General features: G+C 46.5%; 1 protein-coding gene across 13 annotated transcripts in view; it reads left to right on the plus strand.

Moving 5' to 3' along the window:
* MAP4K4 (mitogen-activated protein kinase kinase kinase kinase 4) overlaps positions 1–13,295 on the plus strand; it is a 146,140-nt gene extending 132,845 nt beyond the window's left edge. For 7 of the 13 annotated variants that reach the window (XM_052647557.1, XM_052647555.1, XM_052647563.1 and 4 more), the window contains 7 exons: positions 743–886; positions 4,097–4,231; positions 6,833–6,933; positions 8,469–8,642; positions 9,160–9,319; positions 11,111–11,250; positions 13,016–13,295. In XM_052647557.1, coding sequence (XP_052503517.1) covers positions 743–886; positions 4,097–4,231; positions 6,833–6,933; positions 8,469–8,642; positions 9,160–9,319; positions 11,111–11,250; positions 13,016–13,099 — 938 coding nt within the window. In that variant the 3' untranslated portion in view covers positions 13,100–13,295. The remainder of the gene's footprint in view (positions 1–742; positions 887–4,096; positions 4,232–6,832; positions 6,934–8,468; positions 8,643–9,159; positions 9,320–11,110; positions 11,251–13,015) is intronic. The other 6 variants (XM_052647553.1, XM_052647560.1, XM_052647561.1 and 3 more) reach the window with 1 other exon arrangement.
* The last annotated feature ends 5,799 nt before the right edge of the window (positions 13,296–19,094 follow it).

Here is a 19,094-nt window from a genome sequence, read left to right on the forward strand (position 1 = left end):
CTGGGGTGTGCCTGATACATACTGCTTCTAAGAAAAGAGGGACCGAGGATCAAATGCAGCTGTTTGTTTCTTAAAGATGATGGAGGATGGTCTTTAAGAAAACCTGAAACTGAGTGATAGATGCCGGGTTGATCACAATCTGTTAGGGACTAAGGGGGCTGTGTATGGCTCGTTCTAGATTTCCCGAGCAAAGACAGATGTTGAAGGAAGCAGGTGGGGATCATGACATTGGACAAAGGTTTGTCTGTCTGGTTGGTTGATAGTATAGATAAGATGGAGAGTCTGTGGTGCCCAGGAGATGGTGGGCTTGGATGTTCTGGGGCTACTGAGGAAGACCCTGAAGCTGGAGGATCAGGAATGAAGCGAGCTCATTGCCCCCTTAGATTCTTTTTATATTAATGTGTAAACAAATATTCCACCCTCTCCCCTCCATGGTGATTTGTTGCAGTTTGGGTACTTTAAGCTCTGACTATCCTTAGCTTTGGAGAAAAAAATGGCAACCCACTCTAGTAGTATTGCCTAGAGAATTTCATGGACAGACGAGCCTGGCGGCCTATTAGTCCATGGGGGTCCCAAAGAGTCAGGCATGACTGAGTGACTGAGCGCACACATCCTAAGCATCTCTGTTTGTGGGTGACTTGAGGAAAGGACTCTTATCCTGAGAGGTGGCGCTGTTTGCTCCATACAAGGCCATTTGCCACGCACAGTGTAAAATTGTGGTCTTTCTGTGTCTTTGACATAGGGGTGAACTTGTTGGTGGGTACCGAGAGTGGCCTGATGCTGCTGGACAGAAGTGGCCAAGGGAAGGTGTATCCTCTGATCAACAGAAGGCGATTTCAGCAGATGGACGTCCTGGAAGGCTTGAACGTCTTAGTGACGATATCTGGTAAGTGTGGGTTTGGGAGAGCAGGCCACCAGCACTGTTTAAAAGTGCGGTGCTTCCACACATGGAGCTTGAGTGAGCTCGTTTTCCGAAGTGATGGCTCAAAAACAGAACCATAGCATGATTTTACAATAATGTGATAGGAAAGCGTATTCAGACGGGACCCACTGTGTGTACTTGCGACGGGCTGGGGCTCCCCTGAGCTGTCCTGGAGCCCGCTCCTGCGCTTCCTGCTCCACGTCTCCACCCCACCCCACCCCCTGCCCGCCCGCCCGCTCCATCCCCACCTCGCCGCCACGCCCGCAGCCTGTCCTGGTCAGGGTGTGGGTTTGTGTCCACTTCTTCCCACAGGACTCTGATGCAAAAAGAACTGTTCTTTGCCATGGCCAGTAAAACCATGGTTTGGGGGTTTTTTCCCATGTCTGTCAGCACTTGCTCTGAGTTTCTTTTCAGGAGGAGCATTTTTCTTGGTATAAATTATATATGTTGATTGTAGAAAGTAAGAGATACTGCAGAAGAGCAAAAAGGAGGAATAAGTCGTAAAATCAGTTCATCCAAAGAAACCGTTAACTTCACTTTTTGACTTCCAGTCTTGCAAGCATATACATGCTGAAAATAAAAATATAAAATAGTATAATATATAAAAACAGTCACGCAACATGTTGAGGGGACGCTATGATGCCCGTATACTGACGAGATGGTTTCACCAGATGTGTGATCCACTGCTGTCCATACAGTCGGCGTCTACTCACGCTTGGCACCCCCTGTCCTGAAGTTGAGCTGTGTCCCTGCCATTCTCGTTTGTCCAAACCTGTAGGTGGTTTTTCCGTGTTCCTTCCCGATAGCCATTCTGTGCGGCTACAAGATGTTTCTCTGCATGGATGACACTAACGTTCATTTACTTCCGTTGTAACTTCCATTCATTCCTTTTCTCCCCTCTCCTGTAAACATTTTCATAAGTGTCTTGGTAACTCACTTAACCATTCAGCATGTGAATCCATGTTGCCTGGATTGTAACGTCCTAATCTGCATTTTTGCTGGGGTTAAAGAGTATGCAGAAATGTAAGACCTGTCTCCTCATTACCCACAGTGATTTTGATTTAATCGTCGACTAACTCAAACTTGTTGTGTTTATTTATATGTAACAGATTTCTTGCAATAATTTTTAGTTTTCAAATAGATTTTTGGTTTTAAGTAAGACGTCTGTTGAAATGCAAAAATTTCACCATCCATCTCCTACTTAAATGAGGAAACAACCATTTAAGACTTGAGTGCTGATGGAAAACAGGTTTTCGAATTGGAGGAAAAATAAATCTGCAGCTGAAAATGGTTAAAACTTCATTTTGTGATCCAATGAGCAAGGTGATTTGTGTGGATCAGTAATCAACTGATACCGTTTTGGGGGGCCACTTTTTTTGTATTTTTATAGCTTTCATTGGTTTTCAAAATCATAGAAGCAATAACACGTCAATTGTAGGAAACTTCAAAAACAAGGAAAAAAAAGCTTGGGAAAAAGAAAATAAAATGTAATCACTGTCTGAGAGAGATAGTTCTTGTTAACTTTTTAATATAACTTTTTAATATATTTCCTTCTCATTTCTATAAATGTATCTCACAGTGTGGGAATAAAACACTGTATGTAAAACAATGTTGTCTTTGTCTTTGTCTTCCCACATTCAGAAATTCTTCAAAACTTAAGATTGTGTTGAAGTATAAGACACAATACAGAAAGTGCACAGATTATAAATAATTACAGGCCCAGGAAGAGTCACAGTTAGCCATCGTGTAGCCCCCAGCTCCTCCACCCACCCACGGCGCTCCTGCATTGCTTCCATCACCGCCCGCCACCCCCCACCCCCACCACACACGCACGCACGCACACACACACACACACACAGAGCACACGCACACACACACACATACCCCCCCACCCACCTGAGGAAGCGCTGTCCTGACTTTGAACACCTTAGTATATACTAGGTATGGTTTGATGTCTGTTTTTTTGCCTTCATTGAACTGAACTCAAATAAATGGCAAAAATACTTCTTTTGTGTCTCACTGTTTTTCTAGAGCAGTTTCATGTTTACAGAGAAAGTGACCAGAAAGTATAGACAGTCTTATATGGGCCCCCTCCAGTTTCCCCTCTTCTCTGACATTTGTTACAGTGGATGGACCAGTATTAATGCATTATTGTTAGCTGAAATCCACAGTTTAGGTTCTCTGTGTGTGTATGTGTCCTCTGGGTTGAACACATGCATAATTTTATCTATCATACAGACGAGTTGCGTCACCCTAAAAATCCTCTGTGCTCCATCCCTTCCTCAAAGCCCATGGTAACACCTGACCTTTTTTTGCTCTTTATTGCCTTTTCCAGAATGTCCTAGGTGGGCTCATGCAGTGTGTAGCCTTTTCGGACAACTGAGAGCGAGTACCTTTTTATGAATTAATGTGATGACTTCTTTTGTCTGCCCTGGGTGCTTGCTCAATACTTCTGCTAGGTTTGCAGTTGTTCAGGCGCTAAGTCATGTCCAACTCTCTGCCACCCCATGGACTGCAGCACCCCGGGCTTCCCTGTCCTTCACTACCTCCCGGAGTTTGCTCAAAATGAAATTACTTAGCATTGCATGCACGCATGTCCATTGAGTCGGCGATGATATCTAACCATCTCATCCTCTGCTGCCCCCTTCTTTTGCTTTGAGTCTTTCCCAGCATCAGGGTCTTTTCTAGTGAGGGAACTCTTTGCATCAGGTGGCCAAAGTATTGGAGTTTCAGCATCAGAATTTCCAGTGAATATTCAGGGTTGATTTCCTTTAGGGTTGACTTGTTTGATCTTGCTTGCTAGGTTCTCTCTCTTTTAATAGACATATAAGAGTGCTTCACGTGTTCTGGGTAGGAGTCTTCTGTTAGCTCTCTCTGTTGTGTCCATTAGTTTATGGCTTGCCTTTTGCTGGACTGAAGTCCCCAAGTTGGGTGATCTGTGAAACCCTTTTGTGCTCTTAAATGGGAAACCATAGTTACTCCAGAATGTTTTAAGAATCAGATGACCTAATAGCTTGAATTGAGTTTCTAGTGAAACTGATAGAAAACGATTCCCTTGCGGTGGGGGAAGGGGATGGTATTTATTGTTTATTGCAGTTTATTTTGATTACTGTTGTTAACAAAGATACCTAATTTTGAATATGCATGTAAAGTACTGATTATTTGTTTTGCTAGGCAAAAAGGATAAGTTACGTGTCTACTATTTGTCCTGGTTAAGAAATAAAATACTACACAACGACCCAGAGGTTGAGAAGAAGCAGGGCTGGACGACAGTGGGGGACCTGGAAGGCTGTGTGCATTATAAAGTTGGTAAGTCCGCCACGGCTGCAGGGGCTCTGCTTTTCAGGGGTTCAGTTTGTCTTTTGTGTAAAATGTTTGTGTTTCTGAAGCTTCAGTTTCTTTAGTGAGAAACCTGTCTCTGATGCTCCTGGCTCATTGTCTCTGACACTCCTGGCTCATTGTCTCTGATACTCCTAGCTCATTTGAAGCACCTTCTACTCCTGAGGTCCGCAGGGCTCCGTTTGAATCATGATCAGGTTCCCTTCAGGCGTCCCCGACCTCCACCACCCTGACCTTGGACAGTCCACATTCTTCTCTGTAAGATGGGGTTCAGAGGAACCTCGTTAAGGAAGCATTGCCTGAAGAACGCCAGGCCCCTTGGATTCTTCCTTGGTCCTGCAAGCTGGTTCTCACTCGAAGCACTGTGGGTCCTTGGCAGCCACTGATGGAATGTTTGAGAGTTTGCCCAAAGAGTTTTGGCCTGTCGGTTTGAATAAAATGCGCTGTGCACAGCTACTGGTGCTCGTCACTGAGGAAGGAATCTTGCTGGCCAGGCAGCATTTTGTGGCAACTTTTTTGTTCATTTCTCTGCAACATTCATGCTTCTCATAAGATTTCACAAGAAAAAAACCAAAATACATTTTTTGTGTGTGTTGGGGAAAAAAAATCAAAATACTGGCTCAATTAACATTGGAAATTAAGGAGGAACGATGGTGCTTAGCCCAATTACAGTTTTATGAGTGAGATGATGTGTTCTAATTGCATTTGAAATGGAAAGTTGAGAAGATGAGCAACTGGTTTCTCTCTATATATTTAAGACTGAGGATGTGAGGGACCTATTGGATGTTGATTTCTGCTTCTGTGTTTTCTGTTCTTCTGGGTCAGTGCTTCTGCTCTCAGGGATATTCCAGTCCTTGGTGTTGTCATCTTGTTGATGTAATCTGTTCACAGCCCTCAGCTCACTGGTTTCTAATGAGTGTGAGTGCCACCCTGCTGTTTGGGTGATTCTGAGTGATCCTGCAGGTGCGGGATTGGTGCAGGTTTGGGGCTTAGGATTTTCTGTGTTGTGGTCTTCTGTACCATTTTTCCTTGTTGACAGTGGTAGCTGGAATCATCTAAGGCTGAATGTGATGAACTGGCTCATAACAGCTGAAATGTCCCTGAACAGATGATCCCACAGGGGAGCGAGGGCAGATGTGTTAGACTGAGCTGGACTTTTCCCCAGGACAGAACGTCCACCCTCACTCAGGCCCGTCGTTCATATAGGACGAATCACAAGCATTCATTTGTTATGTTTAGACTTCTGTTGTTCAGTCCCTCAGTCGTGTCCAGCTATTGGCAACACTGGACTGCAGCATGCCAGGCTTCCCTGTCCTTCACCAGCTCCCGGAATTTGCTCAAACTCATGTCCATTGTGTTGGTGATGCCATCTAACCTCTGTTGCCGCCTTCTCCTGCCTTCCATCTTTCACAGCATCAGTGTCTTTTCCAATGAGTCAGCTCTTTGCATCAGGTGGTCAAAGTATTATTCAGTTGACCCTGACGTGTGCTGTGTAGTATGGTTGCCATCAAGAACAGGGAAGGTGGGAGTGGGTATTTAAATTTATTTGTAAATTAATTAACGTGAAGTAAACTTTAAAGTTTCGATCCTCAGTGACACTAGTGCATTCCAAGTGTCCAATAGCCCCAAGTAACATAAAACCTTTCCACCGTCATGGAAAACTCTGTCCCATCAGCACTGGATGGCCTCTTAGAATCGTCTGTATCATCATAGTCCTGTGATTCATTTGAATAGTGACAACACGTGGAATTTAACCAGGAGAGTTATCAAGTCAACAAGCTGAGTCTCATGGTCGAAGTCAGGATCAAGCGGTGCTGTGGTTTAGAGCGGCTGTGCAGACACTGGGGTCTACACCAGCCAATAAGTCAGGTGTGGCCAGGGCCATCTGGGTATCTGCTCTTAGCAGACATGCTGGCTGTCAGAGAACTGAGACAGCTGTGTAAAGAAGGCCTTCATATATAAGTATGAAGTTACAGAGAGTTTCTTTACTTTTGGTACAGGATCTAGAATCCGATGTAGAATCCTACCAATTACTACTATCTCTATAGCTGGAAGTGCTGTAAAGCGATACTTGGTCTTATACACAGAAACAGAATTCAGATTCAGGTGATGAGTATTTTGTCATAGTTTTTCCATCTATAAGCTCCACGTGGGACTCAGGAAAGCCCACGTGGAAGATTTGACCTCTTGCTGATATTCAGGAGCCTCTTGGCTGATACATCACATCATTATCCTTTGGAATTAATGCTGAGTCCTCCGGACAACAGGGTGGAAAGGTCGACGCTGTCCTTAATTATTAAATACTAAGAACGGTAGGAGCAGCACTGAAATTGTTCGTTGATAATAACCAGGGTATGGAGTGGAGTCCAGCACAGCATTGAGGAGGATGGGGACAGCCTGAATGCATATTCAAGAATCTGGAAAGTGAGCCAGTGCCTGACCTCTCAGCATTGTTCTTTCACTGGTCTGGATGGATCGACAGGGAAGGGCATGTTTGCAGAGTTTGCAGAAGGCCGCAGGAGGGACTGAGAGGCCCACCGTGATACTGACCTGCTCTTCTTACTCTTTCAGTTAAATATGAAAGGATCAAATTTCTGGTGATTGCTTTGAAGAGCTCTGTGGAAGTCTACGCGTGGGCACCCAAGCCATATCACAAATTCATGGCCTTTAAGGTAATAACGTTAAGTGCGCTTAAGAATAGTATCAGCCATGCACAGTGTGACCAAGAGCCAGGGAATAAGTCGGCTGATCATTTATTTAAAACTGCGCTGTTAGAAGGGGGACAACAAGCCAAGGAATCAAAATTGAAATATATGTGTATGTCTATGATACCATGGGCTTCCCTGGTAGCTCAGCTGAAAGATCTTCCTACAGTGCAGGAGACCCCGGTTCAATTCCTGGGTTGGGAAAATGTCCTGGAGAAGGGTTAGGCTACCCACTTCAGTATTCATGGGCTTTCCTGATGGCTCAGATGGTATAAAGAATCCGCCTACAAGGCAGGAGCCCTGGGTTTGATCCCTGGGTTGGGAAGATCCCCTGGAGAAGGGAACAGCTATCCACTCCAGTATTCTGGCCTGAAGAATTCCATGGACTATATATATAGTCCATGGGGTCACAAAGAGTTGGACACGACTGAGTGACTTTCACTTGCAGTTTTTTATCAGCAGTAGTCAGCTTCCAGGTATATTTGTTCAACAGAGGACTAATTAAAGTGAAGTTACAGAAATTCTTAATGACATAGTGATATATTATATATTAAATAGACTATTAAAAATATGTATAGTATACTATTTTTTGTTTCAAGAAAAATACTGTAGAAAAAAATTGGCAGTTATTTCATGGGTGTTTTTAAAATGTTTTTGTAATTTTAGACTGCACTAAATACAAATTTTTTATATTTTTAGTTAAAAATGATATTGCTATGACACTGGATATTATAAATCACTTAATAAACATTTCTGATATTAGACACAAAACTTTAAGCATTACCCCTGGGCCTATTTTAGTGCAGGGTAAGAAATTAAGAATTTTTTTTTTTTTTAATGATTTTTTACTTATTTTTTAAAATAGTTTTGACATATTAAGGGTAGGCCTCCATACTGGAAAATTGACATATTTAGATAGCTTATTATTTGATTCTCCAGTAAAGCAAGATAAGTGGGGTTATCATATTTGCTTTAAAATAAAGCCACATATTATTGACTAAAAGCAGTTGATTGTAAAGCTACAATTATCTTCTGAGATCTGATCTTAATCACCTTCATGGACCAAGTACTGCACTCATTGCTTGATAAATAAATAGTTTATTCGGAGCTGCCTCGTGAGCCACAGGTACTGACGTCGCGGGCCGCCCAGGCTGTTACGGTGCGTGGTAGCCTCTCACTACCACTGGTAAATGAGTTGGAGAGTTAGAGTGGAGTCTGAGTAACGGTGTAGAGACTGTGATGACTGTGAGGCACTGATAAAACCCTCCACATGTGTCTCTGGGCGCTGCTCCTCTCTCTCTCCATCGTCTGCATTAGAGTAGTTGCTGCTAGCAGATAAAAGCAAAATAAAGACTCACCGTGGGGAGTAGTTTTGCTTGTGGTTTTTGCCAGGGTGGTTCAGTCATTGACTGACTGAGTGCCTAGGTCTGGCTTCTCCAGCTGGAACTGTCAGACGTAAGTTCAGCTCATCTCACTGCTGCCTCTCGCCTGCTTCTTTGCAGTCGTTTGGCGAGCTGGTGCACAAGCCGTTGCTGGTGGATCTCACTGTTGAGGAAGGCCAGAGGCTGAAGGTGATCTATGGATCCTGTGCTGGATTCCATGCTGTTGATGTGGACTCAGGATCGGTCTATGACATTTACCTACCAACACACGTAAGAAAGAACCCACACTCTATGGTTGGTTGACTGGCTTCATTTTGTTTTGACTTTTCTCTTTGCTCTGCTCAGTGCACTAACACGGGCAGGGTCTCCTCGCTTCCCCTTTGCAGTGGGGGTGAGTATTTCAGTGACGTGCCCTCTTCAGTAGCTTCTCTGCTCCTGTCTCTGAAGCCCTCCCGAGACCGGCCTAGCCCTGCTTTCACTAACACGGGATGGGAGGGGGCATCTGCTGGCAGGTCAGGACAGCCATGGGGTGAGACTGCTTAGAGGAATGTAATGTATTAAATGGGGCCCATAGTCCAAATATATTCCAGGGGCCTCAGGAGATGTGAATGAGCAGTGTATAGGGCGTATCAGAGGTAGACTTTCAGATATATCTGACATCACGTGGCTTCTCCACAGTGTTGTCCAGTTGCTGTATTTACCACCAGGAAGCTGAGCCAGTGCCTTTGCACAAGACACGCTTATTAAGCCTGTGTGCAGGAATAGAGGTGGCCGCTGACGGGCTTCCCTGTGCTTTGTCCCCCTTCTCCAGATCCAGTGTAGCATCAAACCCCACGCAATCATCATCCTCCCCAACACGGACGGCATGGAGCTCCTAGTGTGCTATGAAGATGAAGGGGTTTACGTGAACACGTACGGGAGGATCACCAAGGATGTGGTTCTGCAGTGGGGAGAGATGCCGACGTCTGTAGGTACGTGTCCTTGAGCGGAAGCATCGTGTTTGTTAAAGTAGGGCCTTTCCTGCGGCTGTGTTTGTTTCAGATACTGGTGTTACATGGTGTTCAGACCATTTGACCATTTAACAGAGTGGTTGGCAGTAGGTGGTGGGAAAGGTGGATTGTAGACTGTGATGTGTCATAGTCTTATGTTAGGACAAAATCTTAATAGTTTTTTTTTTTAATCAATTTATTTATTTTGTTATTCAGTCGCTAAGTTATGTCCAGCTCGTGGCGGCCACATGGACTGCAGCACGCCAGGCATCCCTGTCCTTTACGGTCTCCTGGAGCTTGCTCAAACTCCTGTCCATTGAGCCAGTGATGCCATCCAACCATCTCATCCTCTGTTGCCCCATTTCTCCTCCAGCCTTCAGTCTTTCCCAGCATCAGGGTCTTTTCTAATGAGTTGGCTCTTCCCCATCTTTTTTCTAAAAAATAAATTTATTTGTTTTCTTTTTGGCTGTGCTAGGTCTTTGTTGGAGAAGGCAGTGGCACCCCACTCCAGTACTCTTGCCTGGCAAATCCCATGGACGGAGGAGCCTGGAAGGTTGCAGTCCATGGGGTCGCTAGGAGTCGAACATGACTGAGTGACTTCACTTTCACTTTTCACTTTCATGCATTGGAGATGGCAATGGCAACCCACTCCAGTGTTCTTACCTGGAGAGTCCCAGGGACGGGGGAGCCTGGTGGGCTGCCGTCTCTGGGGTCGCACGGAGTCGGACACGACTGGAGCGACTCAGCAGCAGCAGCAGCAGGTCTCTGTTGCTGCATGGGCTCTTCTCAGGCTGTGGCAAGTGGGAGCTACTCTCCCCGGGTGGTGCGCAGGCTTCTCTTGCTGTGGAGCACAGGCTCTAGGGTGTGTGAGCCACGGGCTCTAGTTGGGGCTCACAGGCTTAGCTGCTCCACGGCATGTAGGATCTTCCCAGATCAGGGATCGAACCCATGTCTCCTGCATGGGCAGGCAGATTCTTTATCACTGAGCCACCAGAGAAGCCCCAAGGGATCATTGCTTAAAGCTCTGTCTTCACAGTCCTCTGTTTAATCCAAGGCAGCCAGGGACAGTAAGGCAGATGTAGTTGTGACTAATGGGTGGAAGGCGAGGGGAACAGGAGGGTGAGTGATGCTGTGGCGATCTCATGGTCCAGCCGCAGTCCACACACAGCCTCTGACCTTCCCTGCGCATGTCCTCAAGACTGACGTCTGGAACCCTGTTGGCTCCAAGTTTATTTCCCCAAACTACTTTGGTTTTATAGCGGCCAAGTCTCTGGCTCTGTCCACGTGCCTTTTCTTCTCCCTGGTAATTGGCGTGAGGAAAGTATAAGCCAAACTATGGACAGGGACTGGGGGTGATGCTCCAGCATGTCCTCCTCGGAGGCATCGACAGACTCAGCTGATAATTTAAAACATCACCTTCCAGGATGACCCACAGTGTTGCATGTGTAGAGTTCCTTACATCAGTGGTCCCCATCCTTCTTGGCACCAGGGACCAGTTTCCTGGAAGCCGTAGGAGAGGAGGGATGGTTTAGGGGTGAGTCAAGCACATTCTATTTATTGTGTACTTTATTTCTGTTGTTATATCAGCTCCACCTCAGATCATCAGCCATTATATTCCAGAGGTTGGGGACCCCTGTCTTACAAAAACCTCCAACTGCCAGCTGTTTAGAGGGGTGGTGTGTGTGTATGTATGTGTGTGTGTGAAACCTGAGCAGCTTCTTTCCATGGCTGTTTCCTCATCTTTAACAATATGTGTTTTCCTCTCTCAAAAAGCATATATTCGATCCAATCAGACGATGGGCTGGGGAGAAAAGGCCATAGAGATCCGATCTGTGGAAACTGGCCACTTGGATGGCGTGTTTATGCACAAAAGGGCTCAAAGGCTGAAATTCTTGTGTGAACGCAATGACAAGGTAACAGTCTCCTTAGGGATTCTTTTTAGATGTTATCTTTCAGCAGTGGTTTATTTTCCATGGAGTTCTGTGAAGCCTTTCCTTGGGATTTCGATAGATTCTGAAATAACTTTATCAAGGAACTTTTCAGTAGTGCCTTTTTAGACCCATTAATGGAGGTCAGGATATATTTTGTTTTGTTTTTGTTGAGGGGGTGGACATGTTTATCTCTGCAGAAATCATTCTGTGTTGGGTTTTTGTTGTCTTTTGAGGTCCCCCCCCCCCCCCCCCCCCCCGGCCATTAGGTGGCCTGTCCAGGCTGTGTTTAGTTTAGGGATAGAAAAGGTTAAAGCTCCCAGTTTAGATGGATGGAACTCTTTGGTGATTCGAAAGAACCCTCGTACACATTTAAGTAATGGGGGAAATTTTCTTTCTCCTGATATATGCATGAAATATACCACTTGTTAGTCCGTCTTTCTAGTATTGACATAACTGCATTGTTTTCCTGGCATAAGTGCCTAAGAGGAGAAATTATTTTAGGCAAAAGCCAGAGTGCTGCCTACAGGTGAAACCTGTGAGACCCCAGAGCATCAAAGCCCAAGTTAAAACCTTTGCTTTTCCGAACTGGCCACATCGTTTTCTTCTCCAGGACTCCCTTCCTCCCCAAACAGCCTTGGAGTGGAGCAGACAGCTGGCCAAGGGTGTTGACCCCTCTGGCCTTTTCTAAGCTTAGATTTCTCTCTCTTCTGTCACTTGGATGAAAATACGACTACCTGAGGCAGCCCACTACAGCCTTAGAAACATTTCCACCTCTTGCTTCACATTGAAATACATTAAGCCTTCCAGTCACCAGACCTCAGGTTGACTTCTAGGATGAAGAAGAGCTGTCATCTCCCTTTGGCAGGTGGGCCTCCCGCCCAACTAGGTGCCTACTCCGTCCACATCCCCCCAGGCCACTTCCTCCTGCAGTCCAGTCCTCTGGCTCATTCACTGGTGCATTTGACCTACATAATATCTCCCAAATCTTTTACCTTGGAAATCCACACAGCCTCAGAGCTAACCAGCTTTGGGGTTTACATTTTCCTAAGTATGTTCAGTGGAGCCATAACCATGGTATTCTTTGAACTTCAGGCATTAAAAAGTTTTTTTTTAATCATTCATGATGTCACACCCATCAGGGTTTATTAATAAAAGGCACAAAACTAAATTATATATTTTTTTGACAGTAGAGTCCTATGAAATAACCAAGACATTTCAGTTTCATTTTTTAAAAGAGAAACAAGGCGGCTGAGCCGCCTCCCCACTGATCACTGAGTTTGCCAAACACGTTGATCTTTCAGAAGGTGTTACGGGTGGGGGTGAGCACAGATGATCCAGTTTGGGGAACATCCCCTTGTTTCCTGTGTGTTCTCACAATAGGGCACGGGGTGCACAGAGTCACTCTTGGCTAAGGAGTCTTCCTAAGTTAAGAAAATGTTAGTTGCTCAGCCTCCTCCGGCTCTTTGTGACTCCCTGGGCTGGAGGCCCACCAGGCTCCTGTGTCCATGAAATTCTACAGGCCAGAATACTGGAGTGGGTTGCCATTCCTGCTCCAGGGAATCTTCCTGACCCAGGTCTCCCCGCGTTGCTGGCAGATTCTTTACCGTCTGAGCCTCCAGAGAAGCCCTCGTAGTGGAGATGAAAACCGGCTTCGTGCTGACGAGTGGACATCACCCCAGATTTCCTTTGGGAGGGGCCTCCGGGCTTTCAGGGTCTCCCTCACCCCTCTCCCCCTCTTCCCCTGCAGGTGTTCTTTGCCTCGGTCCGGTCTGGGGGCAGCAGCCAGGTTTACTTCATGACTCTCGGCAGGACCTCTCTTCTGAGCTGGTAGGAGTGGCGGGCTAGGCTGCGGCCCCGGAGGTGTCGACCACGAGAACCCGGAGATCCTGGCAACTGGAGCGCAGAGCTGCCCGGGCCGCGTGGGCGGGGTCTCCTCCCCGCCCCCACCCGCTCTTACCAGTTCATCCCCATTCTCTTCCTGTCCTGTTCGAAATAAATGAGGCTGCATCGCAGCTGGTGCTGTTGAGACTGCCATCGGGTGCTATCCGTGCTGGGATGGAGCGGCGGGCAGAACGCATGCGCATTCCCTCCAGCTCCAGCTTGCGTCTGCAGCTCCATCCTGGGGCGTCTGCGGGTGGAGACCAGACGCCGGCGGGGGGGGGGTTGGAGGTGTAAACGTGCGCTCGGAGGAGCAGGTCGCTGAAGCCAAGAGCAGATTTAATATAGTAACATTAACAACGTATTTAATTGACATTTCTTTTTTTTTTTTTTGTAATGTGACCATATGTGGACAAAGAAGAAGGTGCAGGTTTAAGAAGTTAATATTTATAAAATGTGAAAGACACAGTTACTAGGATAACTTTTTTGTGGGTGGGGCTTGGGAGGCGGGTGGGTGGGTTTAGGGACCCATTTGGTTTCTTGGGAATTTTTTTTTTTTTTTTTTGGCCAAGAACTCAGTTGTTTTTCTGTGTACCAAGTTTTGCCTAAAATCACGTGCAGATGATTCTTTTTTAAAAGAAAAAAAAGGAAAAAGAAAGGGTGTGCATTTGTATCCTGCCCAGAACCTTGTTGTGTGACAGTATTAGCGCTGCCTCGGTCAAAGGTTTAATTTTTGTTTAAACCTGGAAGTGCAACAGCAGTTTCACCGCAATCGGCACTTGCAGAGGGGAAAAAAAATCTTTTTCAACCACGTGTTTATTTTTTCGCCTACCTCATTGTTTTTAATGCATTAAGAGGTGGTTTAGTTTCTATGTCTTTGGAGGAAAACATTAATGTTTAACCTTAATACCAAAACGATCCAATTGAAGTTTGACTGTTATTTTGTCACGTCTCAGTAGGCACAAGAGAAATTGTCCCCAAAGGTGGGAAACAGCCATGAGGCTTGTCCGCTGAGGGGCACGTCTGCTTTCTGAGCTGAGAAAGCAGATCACGTTGTTTTCCACCAGGTTCATCAGTGGTGGTGGTGGATGGACAGGCGGCCATTGCCGGCAGCACACGGGGCCTCGCTGTTCTCAGCTCGGAGTTTGCAGACAGGTGGTCATATGGGGGACAACCCCACAAACTGTTGACAGTGTTGCCGGAACCTTTCCTTGGGGCCGGGGGTGTTTCCCTTTTTCTAAAAATGCAATGCACTAAAACTATTTTAAGAATGTAGTTAATACTGCTCATTCATAAGATAGCATCTTCCTGCGTTTCGGGTGTGATATCAGAGCCCTGGGCTTCTCGAGTGCTCTCCCTTGCTCGCGCTCTCTGTTTTTTAAACCAGTTTTACTTTATGAATATGTTCATGACATTTGTAATAAATGTCTTGGGTAATAATTGGTTTCATGGCTTCTGGTCACTGGCTTCCTCTGAGCATGGTGGTTATATTGATTACTTGTTAAAGGGTGGCTCAGCCGTCTGCCTGTCTTCTGGCAGAGTTCTGATGGGAATCTCACTCACCAAACAAAAGCTCGGTGTGGCCTAGGCTTATTCCTCCTCCATGGTGAATTTGCTTTTATGACATCAAAGTGGAGGTTTTCTGCCCCAAGAAATTAGCAATCACTTGCACCTGTTTGCTGAGTCTGCCCCCACCCCCAAAGCCGTATCCCGTTTGGCATCTGCTTTGACCTGTTGTCCTCTTTCTTCTGGGTCAGCATTTTTGCCAAACGCTCCTCCTTTGAATTTCAAAAATGTAGTGAAGAGTACACAGGCTCACAAATGCAGAAACAACAGCTGGTCACGTACACCCACCACAGCAGCACCTGCTGAGAAAACCTGTTTCCATGTTGGAAGGATTCAGGCTGGGGAAACAGGCTTTCCATGTGTGTTGACTTCAGCATAGTGCTGACATCTAAGGCAGAAAGAACCAGTTCTGTTCTGGTCATTTGTACTTCAAGGAGGGAAGATCTGGGCACTAATCCCGCCCTTGGCAGGAGTTCTGAGACTGGCCAGACCAGTCACTGCGGGGTTGCAGTCCTTGCCACATTACTGCTGGTGATTCCCTTCTCAGGTTGGCTTTTGACGGGAGACGAAATGTGCCCCAGCAAACACGTGCACCAGGGGGAGAACGGACTGCATAGTTGGGTCACTTGTAGCCCCTCCCATGACTTCAGCGAAAGGCCAAGTTGGGCAGGTGTCTTTCAAAAAAATACTAAACTTCTGATACCAACATGAAAGATATAAAATGGTTGAGGATGATGGGCTCCAAGCTCAGGTCAGCGTGGGCCTGTCCTACCTGGGCAGCAACTGGTGGTATGGTGTGGGAGTTGAACGTGATTGAATCCGTCACTGGGCTTGGCTGACCGAGGTCGACCAGCCACTGGTCCCTTGGTTGGGTGCCTGGGGTCTCCTGCCTTGTCTGGGGTGTCCCTCCCTCCTTGGCCTTCCCACCGTGCAGACCAACTTAGGTTGCTACAGCTTCGAGCAGGCGCCGGGTTAGCTTTCTCCATGGAAGATGGCAGGCTCTCTCCATTTCATTCCTAACAGGGTAGTGACTTCACTCAAGTGCCAAGATGGCAAAATTAGCAGGAGAATTTAGTATTGTGCCGATACCACTAAATATGGAACCTAGAAAACCATGACAACTCTTCCAAACAAAATACCAGTATGGCTCTAGGTTTAGTTGAAGCTTTAATAAGTGATACTTTTCTGTATTTAAAACGGAGTCTCTATATCGAGTGCAGTTTTTTGTTTTGTTTTGTTTTTTTTTACTTTTTCTCATGCACATGTTGTGTTGAAGAAAATGTTTACAAAAAATAGTTTTGTTACACTAATGGGCATCACATATTTATGGTCTATTTTTAAGTGATTTTTTATGGGTTATTTAGGCTTTTGTTTTAGTTGTAGTCCACTTAAATGATGGTTCATAATCCCTAATTTTGCCAATTATAAATTTGCTAAACGGTAATGCAAATGACGAGCTGCATTAAGTTTACTAATCAGAACTGCGAAGCAGACTGGTGGCAAGTACGCAGCCTTGTTTCAGTGCTAACTTGTCTTCTGTGTATTATGAAAATGACTGTGGTCCCTCTTCTCCCCTTTTTTTGTCCTTAAATAAAGTAAAAGTGACACCTGTTTCATGTGGCATGAGTTTCAAATATATTCTGTTCCTGCAGAATGTTCACTTTCTATAAGAATCCACCTTCCCCGGTGCCACCCCAAGGCCCGAGTGAGCAGCTCCCAGATTTCGCCACGTCCCTGAAAGGCGTGGCCCAGGGCATTCCCAGGCACAAGTTACAAAAGCGGCGGGGCTTCTCTAGGGGTCCAGGAGTTAAGAATCCACCTCCCTTGAAGGGGACATGGGTTTGATTCCTGGTCCAGGAAGATCCCACTTGCCACGAGGTGACTAAGCCTCTGTGCCTCAACTGCAGAGCTGAAACAACCCACTCGAAGGAAGCGCTTGTGCCACAAGGGCAGCCGAGAACTGACACAGCCAAACAAATAAATACTTTATTTAAAATCTTAAAATGAAGTTGATAGTGAGCTCTTGATGGCCATGTTCCTGAAGCCAAAAGCAAAAGTAAAGCTTCTTAGGAAGAAACCGGCTTGTTTTTCCAAGCCTGAATTGAATCGAGAAGTAAAGTGCATGCTATCTGTTCTGTAGCTAATTGGACGTTGGAAGGAACCCTTTCTCAAATTGGTGCGTAAACAAGAACCTAAGCCTGATCATTGGAGCTCCTCCAGTGCAAAGTCATCGTGGCCCTGCCGTGGATGTGCTCCATCAACACCCGTACACCCCCACCCCATAGCTTGGCAGGAACATTCCACACTGGGTACATCCCAGGTCAGCCATGGGTGTCTGCACTTTGCCAGAGCCCAAGGTGGGGAGGAGTAGCCATCCAACTTCGGAGAAGGCAATGGCACCCCACTCCAGTACTCTTGCCTGGAAAATCCCATGGACGGAGGAGCCTGGTGGGCTGCAGTCCATGGGGTCGCTAAGAGTCGGACACGACTGAGCAACTTAACTTTCACTTTTCCCTTTCATGCATTGGAGAAGGAAATGGCAACCCACTCCAGTGTTCTTGCCTGGAGAATCCCAGGGATGGGGGAGCCTGGTGGGCTGCCATCTGTGGGGTCGCACAGAGTCGGACACGACTGAAGCGACTTAGCAGTAGCAGTAGCAGCAGCCATGCAACTTCATCATCAGTTGCACGTGTTGGTCAACTAGCTCCTCTCTGCTTCGTGCTAGAAACATGTTCCTGCTCTAAGGTGAAAATAAACTTGGAAATACCTAGGCCACGAAATGAACGAGTTACCTTCCTCCTCGTCTGTTGCAGCTGACGTGGGTGACGAGGAGTAAACCTCCGGTGGTCTGTTGTTGAGCCCTTGTTCCAGCTTCCCTCCATTGGTGGGGGTCTCACAGGAGGTCCCGTGGTCAAGTCATCCCCTTTAAACAATGCCCATGCTTCACTTTAGCAGAAGTAGGTGCTGTGTTTTGCAAAGTAAAATGGCTAAGGAATTAAGCCATTTTCTCAGGAGGGAAGTAGCAGGTGTTCAGGTAGGAGATGCTCACATCTGGCCTGTCCCGCCCTTCACTATGAGATGCTCATATCGTGTCGGATGTGCGTTTCAGAATCTGCCTGGCTCTCTTCCACCTCTGCCTCTATCTGACCTAACTTCCTTGTGCTCGTAGTTCACCTCACTTCTCTCTGATTCCCTGATGATGGCCCGATGTTGCTTTGTTCGTTCTGTTTGTATCTATATACAGACCCAGCATATGACAGTATTCTGGCAAATCCCATGGACGGAGGAGCAGGGGTGGGGCTGCAGTCCATGGGGTCGCGAAGAGTCGGATGTGACCGAGTCACCGAGCCCGCATTTGAGCTGCGATTGGTCCTCACTGGTTTGCTACTCTTAATTTCCTTGTTGTTCGCTTTAGTAGCTTAAAATGAAACCTCGGATGTTCATCTGAAGAGGAAGCCAGGCCCCTTTGTGGCATGGGGCTTGTGAGGAAGTGCCCTGGGGCAGCTAGGCCCCAGGAGGGCTGTGAGCCCCACCTACTCCAGGCTCGGACCACCCAGTCCCGGAGCAGACCACCAGCCCCATCGGCTGCAACTTGGCTTGTTGCGAAGACACTGTGGGACCTCGATGCCTAGGTCTTATCTCCTAGCTTCATTGGTTACAGGAAATTTGAAGTCAGTGGTCCAGCACGAGATTATTGTTTTCATTATGGTCTGAATTATACGCTTCTGGCAGCCTCTCCCCTCAGAAGTCCTGCTGCAGAGAGATGACGTGGACGGAGCACCAGCCACGCAGCGCTGCTAGTCCCTGTTGTGGAGACCAGTATTAAACAGCTTTTCTGCAATAAACTATATTAAGTACTGCCTTTGATTCTTTTATTGACAACTTTATGGAGGTGATCCATACCACACAGTTCACCATTTAAAGAGTGCATGTAACTCAGTGGCCTTTAGTCCTTCAGAGTTGCATGTACATCACCACACTCCATCTTTAAACGTGGTTATCACCCCAAGAAGACAGCCTGTACCCCTTTGCCGCCATCCCTTGGGCCGCCCCCCTCCCATGCTCCTGAACGCCATGCAGTCTGTCCTCCCACCTCGTGATGTGGGCGTGTCTCTTGGACGTTCCATGTCACTCGTCTGTCACTGGTTCCTTCGGTTTCTCAGGATGTCTGGAGCTTCACCCTGTTGTAGCGTGTGTTTCGTTTCTTTCTCTGTGTCTGTGTCGTCCTTTGTTTTGGCGTCCCCCGTTCATCATAGTTGCTGTTGTTGCCTTCTTTCAGCCTTAGGATCGATGGACCACCTCGCTCAGAACAGAGAAATTCATTTACTTTTTTTATTTTTCACACCAAGACTGAAATTGTGGATTTCGCCCAGCATATCTCA

Source organism: Budorcas taxicolor, chromosome 11, assembly GCF_023091745.1.
Source record: "Budorcas taxicolor isolate Tak-1 chromosome 11, Takin1.1, whole genome shotgun sequence".
Classification (NCBI taxonomy): Eukaryota; Metazoa; Chordata; class Mammalia; order Artiodactyla; family Bovidae; genus Budorcas; species Budorcas taxicolor.